At 47.0% G+C, this 12,761-nt stretch overlaps 1 protein-coding gene across 5 annotated transcripts in view; it reads left to right on the top strand.

The window, feature by feature from the left end:
- The window catches only part of TSC22D1 (TSC22 domain family member 1), a 123,428-nt gene extending 121,152 nt beyond the window's left edge, over positions 1 to 2,276 (top strand). For 4 of the 5 annotated variants that reach the window (XM_024999842.1, XM_005213604.5, XM_005213606.5 and 1 more), the window contains one exon: positions 843 to 2,233. In XM_024999842.1, the coding sequence (XP_024855610.1) occupies positions 843 to 1,100 (258 nt within the window). In that variant the 3' untranslated portion in view covers positions 1,101 to 2,233. Of the gene's footprint in view, positions 1 to 842 lie in introns of all 5 variants that reach the window. The other variant, NM_001034377.2, reaches the window with a different exon arrangement.
- Positions 2,277 to 12,761: the final 10,485 nt, after the last annotated feature.

Raw genomic sequence — 12,761 nt, 5'->3', positions numbered from 1 at the left:
ATCGCTAGTGATGTGGCTTTCCTAGGGATCCTAAGGTTTACCGCGGAGCCGGGAGCGGGGAGGGCCCCAGAAGTGGGGGTCTCGGGAAGGAGCCTCCTACACAGGGCCAAACGGATCCCCAGTGGTGGAGGCTCCTGCACAATGAAGAGCTGGAGAAAAGTTTCGCCGTCTCAGCCTGCGCCTGGATTTCTCCTATTTTTTATTTCCGCCTTGGCCGTTCTTTGTTATTGGAGCAGCGCCTGTGGCTCTTCTCACGGGATTCTCTGCCCACTGTTGCTAGGCAAACTCTGAACCTTTAATTCGGAGCTATAAATAACTCGAGCGCCCATTGGCTGCGACGGCTACCCAGGTTTCTGTGATGTCAGCTTAATCACGAAAAGGGGGGGTTGGGGGGAGGAAAATGCGGCAACACGCTCTGTAGGAACTGGCTGCAGCCGGTGCTGAGGGAGGCGGTCCAGCGGGCGGAGGGAGAGGCTTGGGGGCGGGGTCGTGGCTCCCGTTGCTCGGGGCTGGACATCCCTGAGCCCGGCTTCTTTCTGCACCGAGCTGGAGCCCGGCTGCATTTTGCCATCTCGAATAGGAAACCTGAGCGTAGGCATTCCTGGCCAACGGCTGCAAGGAAAGCAAAACCTTGATCACTTATACGTTAAACTGAAGTATTGTACAGTTAGGGTGGTATTCCGTCTTTTTCCCCTGGAGCCTGTTAAATGAACCTCTAAAGGCAGGATATGTCAGTGGTTAGGGAGAGACGTGCAAAATGTTTTAACAATTCACAATCCGGGAAACAGTCAATAGAACGTTAAACCTTTCTCCCCCACCGCCCTTCCTTCTCTCCCTTTCAGGATCTGGTGAAAAGCCATTTGATGTATGCAGTTAGAGAGGAAGTGGAGGTCCTCAAGGAACAGATCAAGGAACTCATAGAGAAAAATTCCCAGCTGGAGCAGGAGAACAATCTGCTGAAGACACTGGCCAGTCCCGAGCAGCTTGCCCAGTTCCAGGCCCAGCTGCAGACTGGCTCGCCCCCTGCCACCACACAGCCACAGGGGACCACACAGCCCCCAGCCCAGCCAGCGTCCCAGGGCTCAGGACCAACCGCGTAGCCATCCGGGCCCCCGAAGAACTGGCTGCTGTGGTCTGAACTGAACAGACCCGAGAAGATGTACTAGGGGAGGGGTCCGCCCCCACCGTCACCCATTTCATTGCTCGCTGCAAAAGAGACGTGAGACTGACACATGCCATTTTCTCTTTTTTCCAGTATTAAACACTCATATGCTTTCGGCTTGAAGAAGTTTCTTAGTTGGGTGAGTTAAAGGTTAATCAGAGAATTAGCATGGATATACTGGGACCTCATGCAGCTTGGCAGGACCGTGAGAAATGGTTTCATTCATTCTGAGGAGCTGTTGTGCCTTTCCACCCCCCCGCCCCTGCTCCCCACCCCCCACCCCCTCCAAGAGTTCTTCCTGCTTGCACAGTAGTGTACTCCATGGGGTTCCGAAGCAGAGGAGCTTGCCGCTGGACTTTCCTCTCCTCCCCGGAGAGGAACTGGAAAGGGAGGTGAAGGTCAAGAGTGAAGCTTAGTCTCACCTAAGATGAGGGGAAAACATAGTCCATTGTACAAACGACGACTGTCACCAGACTCCATTAAAAAAAAATTGGACTGTGCCTCTTTCCGAAACAGCGGATGACACAAAACTATTGGCGTGACTAAATGGTGACAGGTAGCTGGGACCTAAGCTCTCTTACCATGAAGGTTGTTTTGCTTATTGTATATTTGTGTATGTAGTGTAACTATTTTGTACAATAGAGGACTGTAACTACTATTTAGGTTGTACAGATTGCAATTTAGATGTTTCATTGGCAGTCTGAAGAGGTGTGGATTGTCTTTTATATAGCGATCTTCGTGAAAAACCCATGAAGCAAAACACACCTCCCTAAAGAGATTTTAAGAATTTGGCACAGTTAGTCACTTTGTGTAATCTGCAATCTTCTAGCTGCTGAGTATCTTGAAGTCACTCCCTGTTCACTGAAATCCTTTGATTGAACTGGTTGAATACTTTGAAAAATGCGGAGTTCTAGCTAATGGATTTCCCAGTAGGGGTTTCTGCATATTACCTGTATAGTAGTTATCTGCATATGTTTCTCTGCATGTTCTCTACACAGTTGTAAGGTGTCACTGTATTTAACTGTTGCACTTGTCAACTTTCAATAAAGCATACAAAATGTTGATAAACAAGTGTTTCTACGTTACAGTGTTAATGTAATGGTAGTCACTTCCACAACTATTTCCAGGCAAAGTTAAAACAATTTGGTGAAATTCTGAAGTGGGGTGAAAGGGTTGGGCAAAGTAGTGATGCTCATGGTTTGACTGGAGAAGCATAAGGAATCTGACATTGCATTATTTCAGGCAGTAAGGGAAGAGACAAGGAGGCAAGAGCTTGGTCCTTCAGATTGTTGTGTGACCTGGACAAATGGCTTTCCCCATTCACAGCTGATGGGAGGGTGCTGAAAGAAATCTCTTCAGTGCCTCTGTGGCTTTAAAACTCCGGGAGTCCATGGAAGTCTTAATCTTCCAGTGTTTACCGGCTGAGGGGAATGAACCTTACTCTGTGTATAATCCCAACAAGCAGCTCTAGGATCAGAAGGTGGGGCTTAGAGAGAGAATCTGAGCTTGAAGAACTCTGAGAATGGATGCCTTTCCTAGTGTGGATTGAGTTCCCAGCTCCTAGGGATGCCCAAACAAAAGATAGGATAATTCCAGTGGCTTCCTTTATACTGAGTTTGAGGAAGGACCAGATGAACAAGGGAGTCCCCTCCCGCTTGTTTCCTTAAGGCTAAAATAAGTCAAAGTTCTAAACATGGAATCCTAAAGCAAGTTGGCACCTGAGAAGCAAGCCTGCAGGGTCCCATTCCGTTGCAGGAGCCGTGCCACTGAGCAGAGATGAACAGGGTGGGTTTTCAGCCCTGCAGTCTGCCCCAGCACCTCAGTACCCCTCCACTAGAGAGAAGCAGCATTCCTCAGCTCCACGGTTTTCTCAGGCCCTTGCAGGATAGGACTCAACTTTTCTGAATCCTTCTCTAATGTAGAACTGATGGGAGGTTGATGGGTGGATGGAGGGAACATCAGAGTTCCCTGGAAAGGACTGGACTGGGTGCATGTGTGACGGAGCTCAAAGTGACCTGCTGGGCAACCTAGCTCTTATTGAAGCGCTGAACTGCCGACTGCCGTGGAAGGGGGCCGTGGCCATGAAGATGGTTTGGGGAAACTTGGAGAGGGCTTAAAACAATCCTTGTCATACTCACGTGAAGGTTATATATTAATAACTGACAAAGGGATACTCATGTAGTAATCCCATTTCCTTTAAAAAGAAAGCTATGCTGATTCTAAATCCTTAACCATTTCATCCTTTATATTTTTAACGAAGCCTCTTCAATAGCAAAGGTTGTAATTGTGGGAAATTTGAAAAAACTCATGTCAATGTATCATTAAGGTAGAACTTTCTTCATTATTTAATGGAATTGGGGGCCTTTTTTATTAAAAATGCAAGACTCCCATGCTGTTTTGGGAGCTGAATATTGTACGTGAAATAAGAATGAATTAGTAAAATCAAAAGATGTTTTTTCATGCATGTTCACTTTAGTTACTACTAAACATGTTTTAAGTAATTTTAAAGGGCATTTTTACTGTCTGCTTACAGACCTGATTAGGGCTTTGTTGGCTTGTGGGTTGCTATATAATTGATTATATCATACTTAGTTTCTCTGGAGCGGGAGAGATTTTTAAGGAGGACGGAATGTTGTCCAGCCGTGGGTGTGCCTGACATCATCAATTACAGCAGGAGAAACCACCATTTGGGGAAGGAGAGACAAGGAATTTTACCTGATTTTAATGAATGAATGCTTTCTGTTTTAAATTCACAATGCTTATAACTCATTAATTCTGTGCCTCTTTTTTTGCATAGTTTAAAAGCAAAAATTTATTTTTCGTTATGTGATAAATACATAATGCCAGGATCAATTTTAAATTGATACAAGATATGTATAGATATTCATTATAACTGAAATGGGTAAAGAACTTGCCTGCAATGCAGGAGACCTGGGTTTGATCCCTGGTTTGGGAAGATCCCCTGGAGAAGGGAATGACTACCCAATCCAGTATTTTTGCCTGGAGAATTCTGTGGACAGAGGAGCCTGGCAAGCTGCAGTCTTTGGGATTGCAAAGAGTCAGACACGACTGAGCAACTAACACACACAGATTAGAAATGAAAACTTAATTTCCACAAACAGTGCTCTGCCCTTACTTTTATGTAAAAGGAGTAGCTGAAGCTACCAGGGGCCTGGCAGCCTTTAGCCATCAACTTCACAACCATTCCAACAGCAATCACGGCCCAAAGATCAGAAATGGAGGCAGAGAAAAATGAAGTTTCCTCCCTCTTAAATAAGAGCGCCTGCCACGGAGCAGAGATGAAGAAGAGCTCCACCTTCCAGGCCTGGCACTGCAGAAACTAGCTCTTTGACCTTTTGAATGGGACCTTCTACCCACTTTCTCATCAGTAAAATACGGAGCTGGATCAGATTACGAAGATGCTGTCCTGCTGCAAGATGCTACAGTCCTCCGCTTTTTCCGGTGACTTCATTTCATTGGACCTTTTGGGAGGAGAGTGTACTGTTTTAGTTGTTTAACTTCATGGGCTAAATTAATTTGGTGTTAATCCTAACTCTGCCGTTTTCTAGCAAGGTGACGTTGGGCAGGTTCCTTTACATACTGGTCTGTTTCCTCATGCTAAAATGGGGACATGCTATCTCCATAGGTTTTATTTTGTAAGGGAACGCTGTAAACACAGATTGATTCAAAGCGAATGGGTCAAGAAATGTTAGGCTCTGTCTTATTTTTGAGTCATTCATTCTCTTGTTTATTTGTATATTTAATTTTGTATTTTTTTGCATGAATAAAGGTGTGGCAGTTTTATTTTCTGAGCTTCCCTGATAGCTCAGTTGGTAAAGAATCTGCCTGCAAGGCAGGAGACCTCGGTTTGATTCCTGGGTTGGGAAGATCCGCTGGAGAAGGGAAAGGCAACCTACTCCAGTATTCTGGCCTGGAGGATTCCATGGACTGTATAGTCCATGGGGTCACAAAGAGTCGGACACGACTGAGTGACTTTCACTTTATTTTCTATTAGCTTTTATTTAGCATTGGGATAATAGTGATGGCTGTTAAAATTTTATTACAAAAATGCACTAAAAAATGCCTTTTCTTGGAATAGGGACAGAAATATACCATTCCTTCTATATCTAAGAAATTATACTTAAGGCAGCTATTTGATTAGAAAGAATTTATTGGGAATTGTTTGAAAGTCATATTGGTGGAAGTAAATACACAACTACAGGTAGAATGTATGTCTTACATGATTGATTTCCTTATGGAAAGAAGTTCTAGGTAAAACAGTGCAGTGGATGGCCAGGCAGGCCAGAGTCACCGGGGTCGGTAATCCAGCTTTATCAACAGCTGTTTTAAAGGTTTAGTGGCCATCTTAAAGTGTGCAAAAATTACTGCACTATTACAACATAAATCTGTGCTTTAATCCAGATGTTTTGGACCCAGATGTCTGTAGCATGTGACAGAGAAGTCCCTTGAGTGAAGTGAGGGCAGACAATAGGAAGCGGTGATGACCATGGCCTCGAGAGTACGCTCCATCCACACACGCACGGAGCCTGTGCTGCTCAACTCCGTGCAATCATCGCTGTGTGCGAACTCAAGCTCTGTGTTGCCAGATCTTCACATTTTCCAAGATCCAGAAATCCAGGCTCTGTCTGAAAATTCCTGATTTTAGACATCGTGTAGACCAGACAAAAGCACGGCTACTCTGCTGATCTGGCCCACGGGCTGCGAGTTTCCGCTCCCTACTTTCTAGATCTGCAAGAACCAGACTCCTACCCTAAATGGCAGCTCATCCCTTCAGCACAAAACAAAGCAGAAAACTTCTCTTTTGAGTAGAGAAAATGGGCAAAGGCTGTCTGGGGAGCTATGTGTGAATTTCTTCAAAGATCCTTTCCTGAGTACACTCCTGGCTTTTTTTTTTTTCCAGTGTGGACCATTTTTGAAAGTCTTTATTGTATTTGTTAACATTGCTTCTGTTTTATGTTTTGGTGTTTTGGCCATGAAACATATGGGGTCTTAGCTCCCTGACCAGGAATCAAACTCTCACCCCCTGCATTAAGGGATGAAGTCTCAACTGCTATACCGCCAGAGAAGTCCCCTGTGGCTTGTTCTTTATACTAGAAAGGAGTACAGAGTCTCAGCCCTAAAGGGCAGCCCAAATATCGCCTGTTAGAGATATGAGGTACTTTGTTTTCTGGAGAAATTTGCCTTATGTGACAAAATACCAAATCGCTCCTTCTCTTTCAGGTGAATCCTTCAGCACAAATATTTCTGGGAGTTCTTTTAAGAACTGTTGTTAAATCGATAGCGATTCCTCAGGGGAGTATGACCCCTCCACTACAGTTTACAACTGACTCATTTAAGGACAAAGATGTTAGCGGATGTGTGTACTACAGGGTTTTATCATACATGCTTCAGAATTCCAGGAATAACCTGTATTTCAGTAAAACAATCGGCCCTATTGTGTCAGGTAAACTCAAGCATGTCTGGGTAGTGGTCTGCAGTCAATGCAGACTGCTGCTGCTGCTAAGTCGCTTCAGTCGTGTCCGACTCTGTGCGACCCCAGAGATGGCAGCCCACCAGGCTCCCCCATCCCTGGGATTCCAGGCAAGAACACTGGAGTGGGTTGCCATTTCCTTCTCCAATGAATGAAAGTGAAAAGTGAAAGTGAAGTCGTTCAGTCGTGTCTGACTCAGCGACCCCATGGACTGCAGCATACCAAGCTCCTCCGTCCATGGGATTTTCCAGGCAAGAGCACTGGAGTGGGGTGCCATTGCCTTCTCCGAAATGCAGACTAGGGGACCAAGAAGACAGAAGTTTGTGTTTCTCTCCTTAAGGGGAGAGAGAGATGGAGACAGACTAACCCACTGTCCTGGTTTGCTGGGGAATTGAGAGTGATTCCTGGAAGTGGGACTTTCAATGCTACAACCAGGAAAGTCCCAGGCAAGCTGGGAGAAGTTGGTCTCCCTAAAAACCATTTCCTCTCTACTTGGACACACAGCTGAATCATACCTCCCAGCCCTTTGAAATTCGGTACAACCTGGAACTCAGTTTTAGCCAACGGATTGAGAGCTGAAGTGATGAACACTCGGCCCTAAGAAAACCAGTCTGAGGACTTGCCTGGTGGTCCAGTGGTTAAGACTTGGCACTTCCACAGCAGGGAGTACAGGTCCGATCCCCGGTCGGGGCACTAACATTCTGCGTGATGTGCCACAAAATAAAATAAATAAAAACAAACAAAAAGCACAATCTGCCATGCTTGTTCCACTGACCCAGAGGGGAAGACCTGGGGCCCTTGGGTGTGACAGAGCCTCTGTCCCTGGGTGTGTGAATGACCGAGTGTCCTCCCCCACTAATCTGGAACCAGCCTGCACAGTCCCATAAGCTGGAGTGTGTCAGCCTTCAGACATCTGAGAATCTGCTTGTCTTGGGGGCGGACCCAAGGCTAACACAGAAATGACGCTGAACTGGGTGTTGCCGTCAGAACAGAAATGTTGACTGTGGCATTGACGGTGGCCGGTGATAAAACCATTGGAGGTATGAGAGGTTGAGACCCATACTGGAAGTGGTAACACATTTTGTAAAACTGGTACCTATAGCCACCCAGGTGCCCAGGGAGCCTGTATTTCTGAAAGGTCAGAAAGTTAGTAACCTGTGGTTCTTTGCTATGTTTGATGAAGACTTTCAAGAAAAAGGTGGGCTCAGGAAAGAATGAGTCCACTTTTTCAATAAAAAGAAAAGGGAAGAAAAGATACAGAAATTGGGAAAGTCAAAGGGTTCAGTCGCTCAGTCGTGTCCAACTCTTTGCAACCTCATGGACTGTAGCCCTCCAGGCTCCTCTGTCCATGGAATTCTTCAGGCAAGAATACTGGAGTGGGTTGCCATGCCCTTCTCTAGGGGATCTTCTGACCCAGGGATCAAACCTGAGTCTCCTGCATTGCAGGTGGATTCCTTACCATCTGAGTCACCAGGGAAGCCCATTTACTTAACCCTGTTTTTAAACTTCATATCACGTTAACTCTTACAGAAGAAGAGAAATAGAACTTGTTCTAGTCTCTCTTGGATTTTATTTTGCTTCATAGATACCCAAGTTGTTGGAAAGGAGCAGAGTTACGCTTCTTCCTTCATGGATGTGAAATGATTGAACTGGGTCACAGCATGAAGGGCTTCAGCTTCCTTTTGGGGAAAGGAAAATGGAACCCATTTGTTATTATTATTACTACATGGTATTGAGCCGACTGTGTGCTAAGCACTTGAAATACGGTTTCTCATTTATTCTTTGCACCTGCCCTCTGAGAAAGGTGTCATCCCACATTACAGAAGAGAGCAGAAATAAATGGCCAAGTGTAAAAGAGGCGATAAGTGTCAGGCAAACCAGGGGCGTCTGATACCAAGGTCAGTGCTCTTAGCCGCCACGTCGGCCGCTTTAAGATGGGCAGCCCCAGCCTGCCGAACATGTCTGGCCCCCCTGGCCGCCCCAGTGTTGCATTCAGTGTGCACCCCAAAGAGGGGTGTGCTGGTGGCCCAGGTCAGGGCTGGACTGTGAATCCTGTTTCCTCCAGAAAACAATAACACGACACACTGCCCCGAACTCTTCCCACCCTGCCAAGCTGCTTGGCTCGTAAGGCCCAGTGGAATTCTATGTCCTTGGAAGGGAATTTTATACTCCAAAGGGAAGAGCAGGTATGAACTGAGGATTTATATGTGAATGGGGCTTCCCAGGTGGTGCTAGTGATAAAGAACGCGCCTGCCAACGCAGGAGACCATTAAGAAACTGGGTTCGATCCCTGAGTGGGGAGATCCCTTGGAGGAGGGCACGGCAACCCACTTCAGTATTCTTGCCTGGAGAATCCCCAAGGACAGAGGAGCCTGGCGGGCTACAGTCCATAGGATCACAGAGAGTTGGTCACTGGTCACAACTGAAGTGACTTAGCATGCACACACACGCAGGAGCACGTACAGTACAAAAGCAGGTAGATGCCCCTTCCTCCTGTCCAGCATGGCAGCAGGCAGTCCACAGCACAGACGGGACAGCTACCTTTCCCTCACCAGTGTCACCACCTCTTGATCCAGAAAAGCCATCACTGGAGAATGAAATGATCCTATAGAGGATACTACTATTGATTCACTCATAAAACCCACCCTGTTTATTAAGCACCCACAATGTGCCAACGTTAGGAGTCCCCCACACCCGTCCTGTGGGTACAACAATGAAGACACTTCTGCTTTGGAGGTGCCTCAGTCCGGTCACAAAGACAGATCATGTTAAGAATGATAACACGAGAGACTATCTCCTTCAATACCAATGTATTCAGAAGGCTCACGGAACAAAGATATGGGGAAAATGAACTTTGTCTGGGAGGTGAGGGAGGGAGGGAAGAGACACAAGTTCGCAGAGGATATTTTGGTCTCACTCCCTGCTTGTTTTGGGAAGAAGTGTTGGCATACTGTCTGCTGTTGGCTGCCCAGCATTCAGTCTTTATCCTTCCTTTGGGAAGCCCCAAGGTGGCCACAGTAATGGTCTTATTTGACATCTGCCCTCTCCACTCCACATCCGCCTTCCCCTGGTCTCAGTGACCCAATCTAGTCAAGTCTGAGTGGACTTTAGCCCTCAAAGGACTCAGAAATCTTGCCCTGGCCTCCCTCTGCTAGGATTGGCCATGTGAAAATGAAATGCTCAGAAGTGCCACAACCCTGAGCGGAAAGCTCTGGACACCGGCAGGAGCCACTATACAGATCCAGAGGAGAGGCAGCTTAGAGAGTGCTGGGCCAACACGTGACTCTTTGTGACCTCATTTGAACCCTGCATTCAACTAGATCCGAAGACAAGTCTGTATCCCCAGAGGTTGCTTTATTCTCCACAGCTGGTTTAAATTACATTTCCTGCGCAGACTGCGTGTGTGTATGTGCTCAGCCATGTCCAACTCTGCCACCCCATGGACTGTAGCCCGCCAGGCTCCTGAGTCCATCGAATTCTCCAGGCAAGAATCCTGGATGGGTTGCCATTTCCTTCTCCAAAGGATCTTCCCGACCCAGGGATCAAACCCGCGTCTCTTATATCTCCTGTATTGGCAGGTGGATTCTTTACCACTAGCACCACTTGGGAAACTAGAGGATCCCTAACTAGTACAGATCTTTCCTCTGTTTCCTTATCAACAGTTTGGAATTCTGTTTACTTTCTTTTTCCCCATAGGAAGAATTACTGTAGGATACTTTGAATTTTGGAAGAAATAATTATTGCTGTATACTTTGAATTCTCAAAATTCTATAGGAGTGATAAATCTGTCTCACAATAAAGGATGGAAAGGAGGGAGGGAGGAAAAGAAAGAAAGAGAAAGGAAGGAAGAAAGAACCACCTCCCAAGCTTTCAAATTGAGTTTATTAGCATGTAAAAATTTTACTTGTACTGTAGATGAAGGACACGATGTTTAACTGGTCCACATGGTTGAGTCCATTCTGTAAATGACCAACTGCAATCTATGTGGAGGTGGTGCTCAGCTCCATCTGGGGAGGACCTTGAAGGCTCCCTGGGAATGTGATACTTGAGCTGTGCCTTCTATTAATAGGACAAGTTGCCAAGAGGGAGTGGGCAGCAGTGTTGGAGGCATCTTGTGAGTGTGTTGAGAGGAGTGGCAACTTGAGGCTAATTTCCTCTAACTGAAGTGCAGGCTGGTGGGGTGTGAGGCAGGAGAGGGCAGGCTCTAGCCTCTAGATCTCCTCTAGCCTTTGAATTGTGGGAGAGGCTCCCATAATCACGCTAAGGAATAGCAGCAAGCATCACACTGTAAGGTACATTTTAGAAAAAAATCGAGGCGGGATGGCCTATACAGAGAGAAATCTGTTATTGAACTGCTGAAATAGATTAGGTGCAGGAAAGAAGTCTAAGAAACACACAAGGTCATAGACACTTGTCAGGGTGGGGTGGGGGAAGAGTGTAGGAGCCTGTAGTTCGGGGAATTGGATGGGTGAGTGATTGCACCAACCCCCGGATGGGAATAAGAAAGCAGAGCCAGTCTGGGAACCTAACAGAGTTCAGTTTTGAATGTGTAGAGTGGGGAACTTGCAGGGAATCCAAGTGGAGATTTCCTCTAGCCAGCCCCGCCTCTGGCCTGGGGGCTAGCTGGTGGAGATGCTTGTGTTCATCATGCCCACGTTTTTCTCTTCTTTAGGGGCACAGCCAGACCACCTTCCCACCTCCCTGCTGTAACATGCGCCCTGCCTTGCCCATGGATGGCGAGCAGAAGGGATGTGTGACACCTGTAGGCGTGGCCCCAGGGCATCTTCCACGCTCTCTGAGTGTGCAGCCCCAAGAGGAGGGGGAGGGCGGTGAGGGTGTGGGGAGGGAAGCAAACTGTGCTGAGCCCCAGACGTCGTAGGGGGTTGGGGGAGTCATTACAGCATTTAGCCCACCTTGTCCATTGGAGCTGAAGAGAGTGAGAGTCATTTTGTGACCGAGTCTAAGCCTGTACTGCTGCCCACATAGATCAGTGAATCGAGAGATGAATTGTTAGGGCAAGGAATGGCGACTTTATTCAGAAAGCCAGCAAATGGAGAAGATGGTGAACTACTGTCTGAGGAACCATACTACCTGAGTTAGAAGTCAGGCTTCTTTTATACTGAAAGGGGAGGGATTGTGGCTGGTTGTTGCAAACTTCTTGGTACCTGAATCCTTTATTCTTGCAGTTGTCCATGTAGGTCTGGTCACCGTGTTCCTATAAACCTCCAACAAGACAAATGGTATTCTCTGTTCTGCAACTTCTTATCTCTGTATGAATGGAAAAATGTTATACCTTTAAAGGTCAGAGCCTTGAGAACGGGCTATCATGTGTATTTCAGGTTATCGGCAACATCTTTTGGACAAAAGGTGCAGAACCAGCCTGACTAAGCACAGGCAACAAAGGTTAGAGCTAAAGGAACAGATCCAATATGGAGTCAGGATTGTTCTGGACCAGAACTCAGGGCGAGGAATCAGGTCTTCTCAGAGAAAGGGCAGGAAAGAGTGAAGGTGGAGGCAAATACAGATGGATTCGCAGGTGTTGAGAAGCTGAAAGTCCCTCCTACTGGCCAAATTTGGCCCTTGTGGATTAGGAAGAGGATGTTTGAACAGAAAGTACAAACGGCAGATGCTGGGAGTTTGAGAAAAACACTGGAGGTAGAATCACACAGCCTTGTGGAAGGAAACTGCTGATGTTAAGGACTTTGGGTTCCAACAGGAAATCCAGACCTTGTAGGCTTCTGCAGGAGCCTCTGCCCCCAGATCAGCTGGCCTGGCGCCCAGGCTCTGGGGCTGGTGGTCTAGGGCTGTGCAGAAGATGGACTTGAACGAGACAGGAGGTCCTGGGGGCAGTGACTTAGAGTCCACGTGGAAGAAAATGGAGAAGGGACTCAAGCTGTGGTTTAAGGGAAAGGTGGAAGGGGGGGTGGGTGAAAGTGTTTGTCACTCAGTCCTGTCTGACTCTTTGTGACCCCCTGGACTGTAGCCCGCCAGGCTCCTCTTCCATGGAATTCTCCAGGCCAGAATACTGAAGTAGGTTGTTGTTCCCTTCTCCAAGTGATCTTCATGACCCAGGGATCAAACCTGGGTTGCCCACATTGCAGACAGATT

Source organism: Bos taurus, chromosome 12, assembly GCF_002263795.3.
Source record: "Bos taurus isolate L1 Dominette 01449 registration number 42190680 breed Hereford chromosome 12, ARS-UCD2.0, whole genome shotgun sequence".
Taxonomy (NCBI): domain Eukaryota; kingdom Metazoa; phylum Chordata; class Mammalia; order Artiodactyla; family Bovidae; genus Bos; species Bos taurus.
Note: the sequence above shows the minus strand (reverse complement) of the source record. Positions and strands in the feature narration are given on the sequence as shown.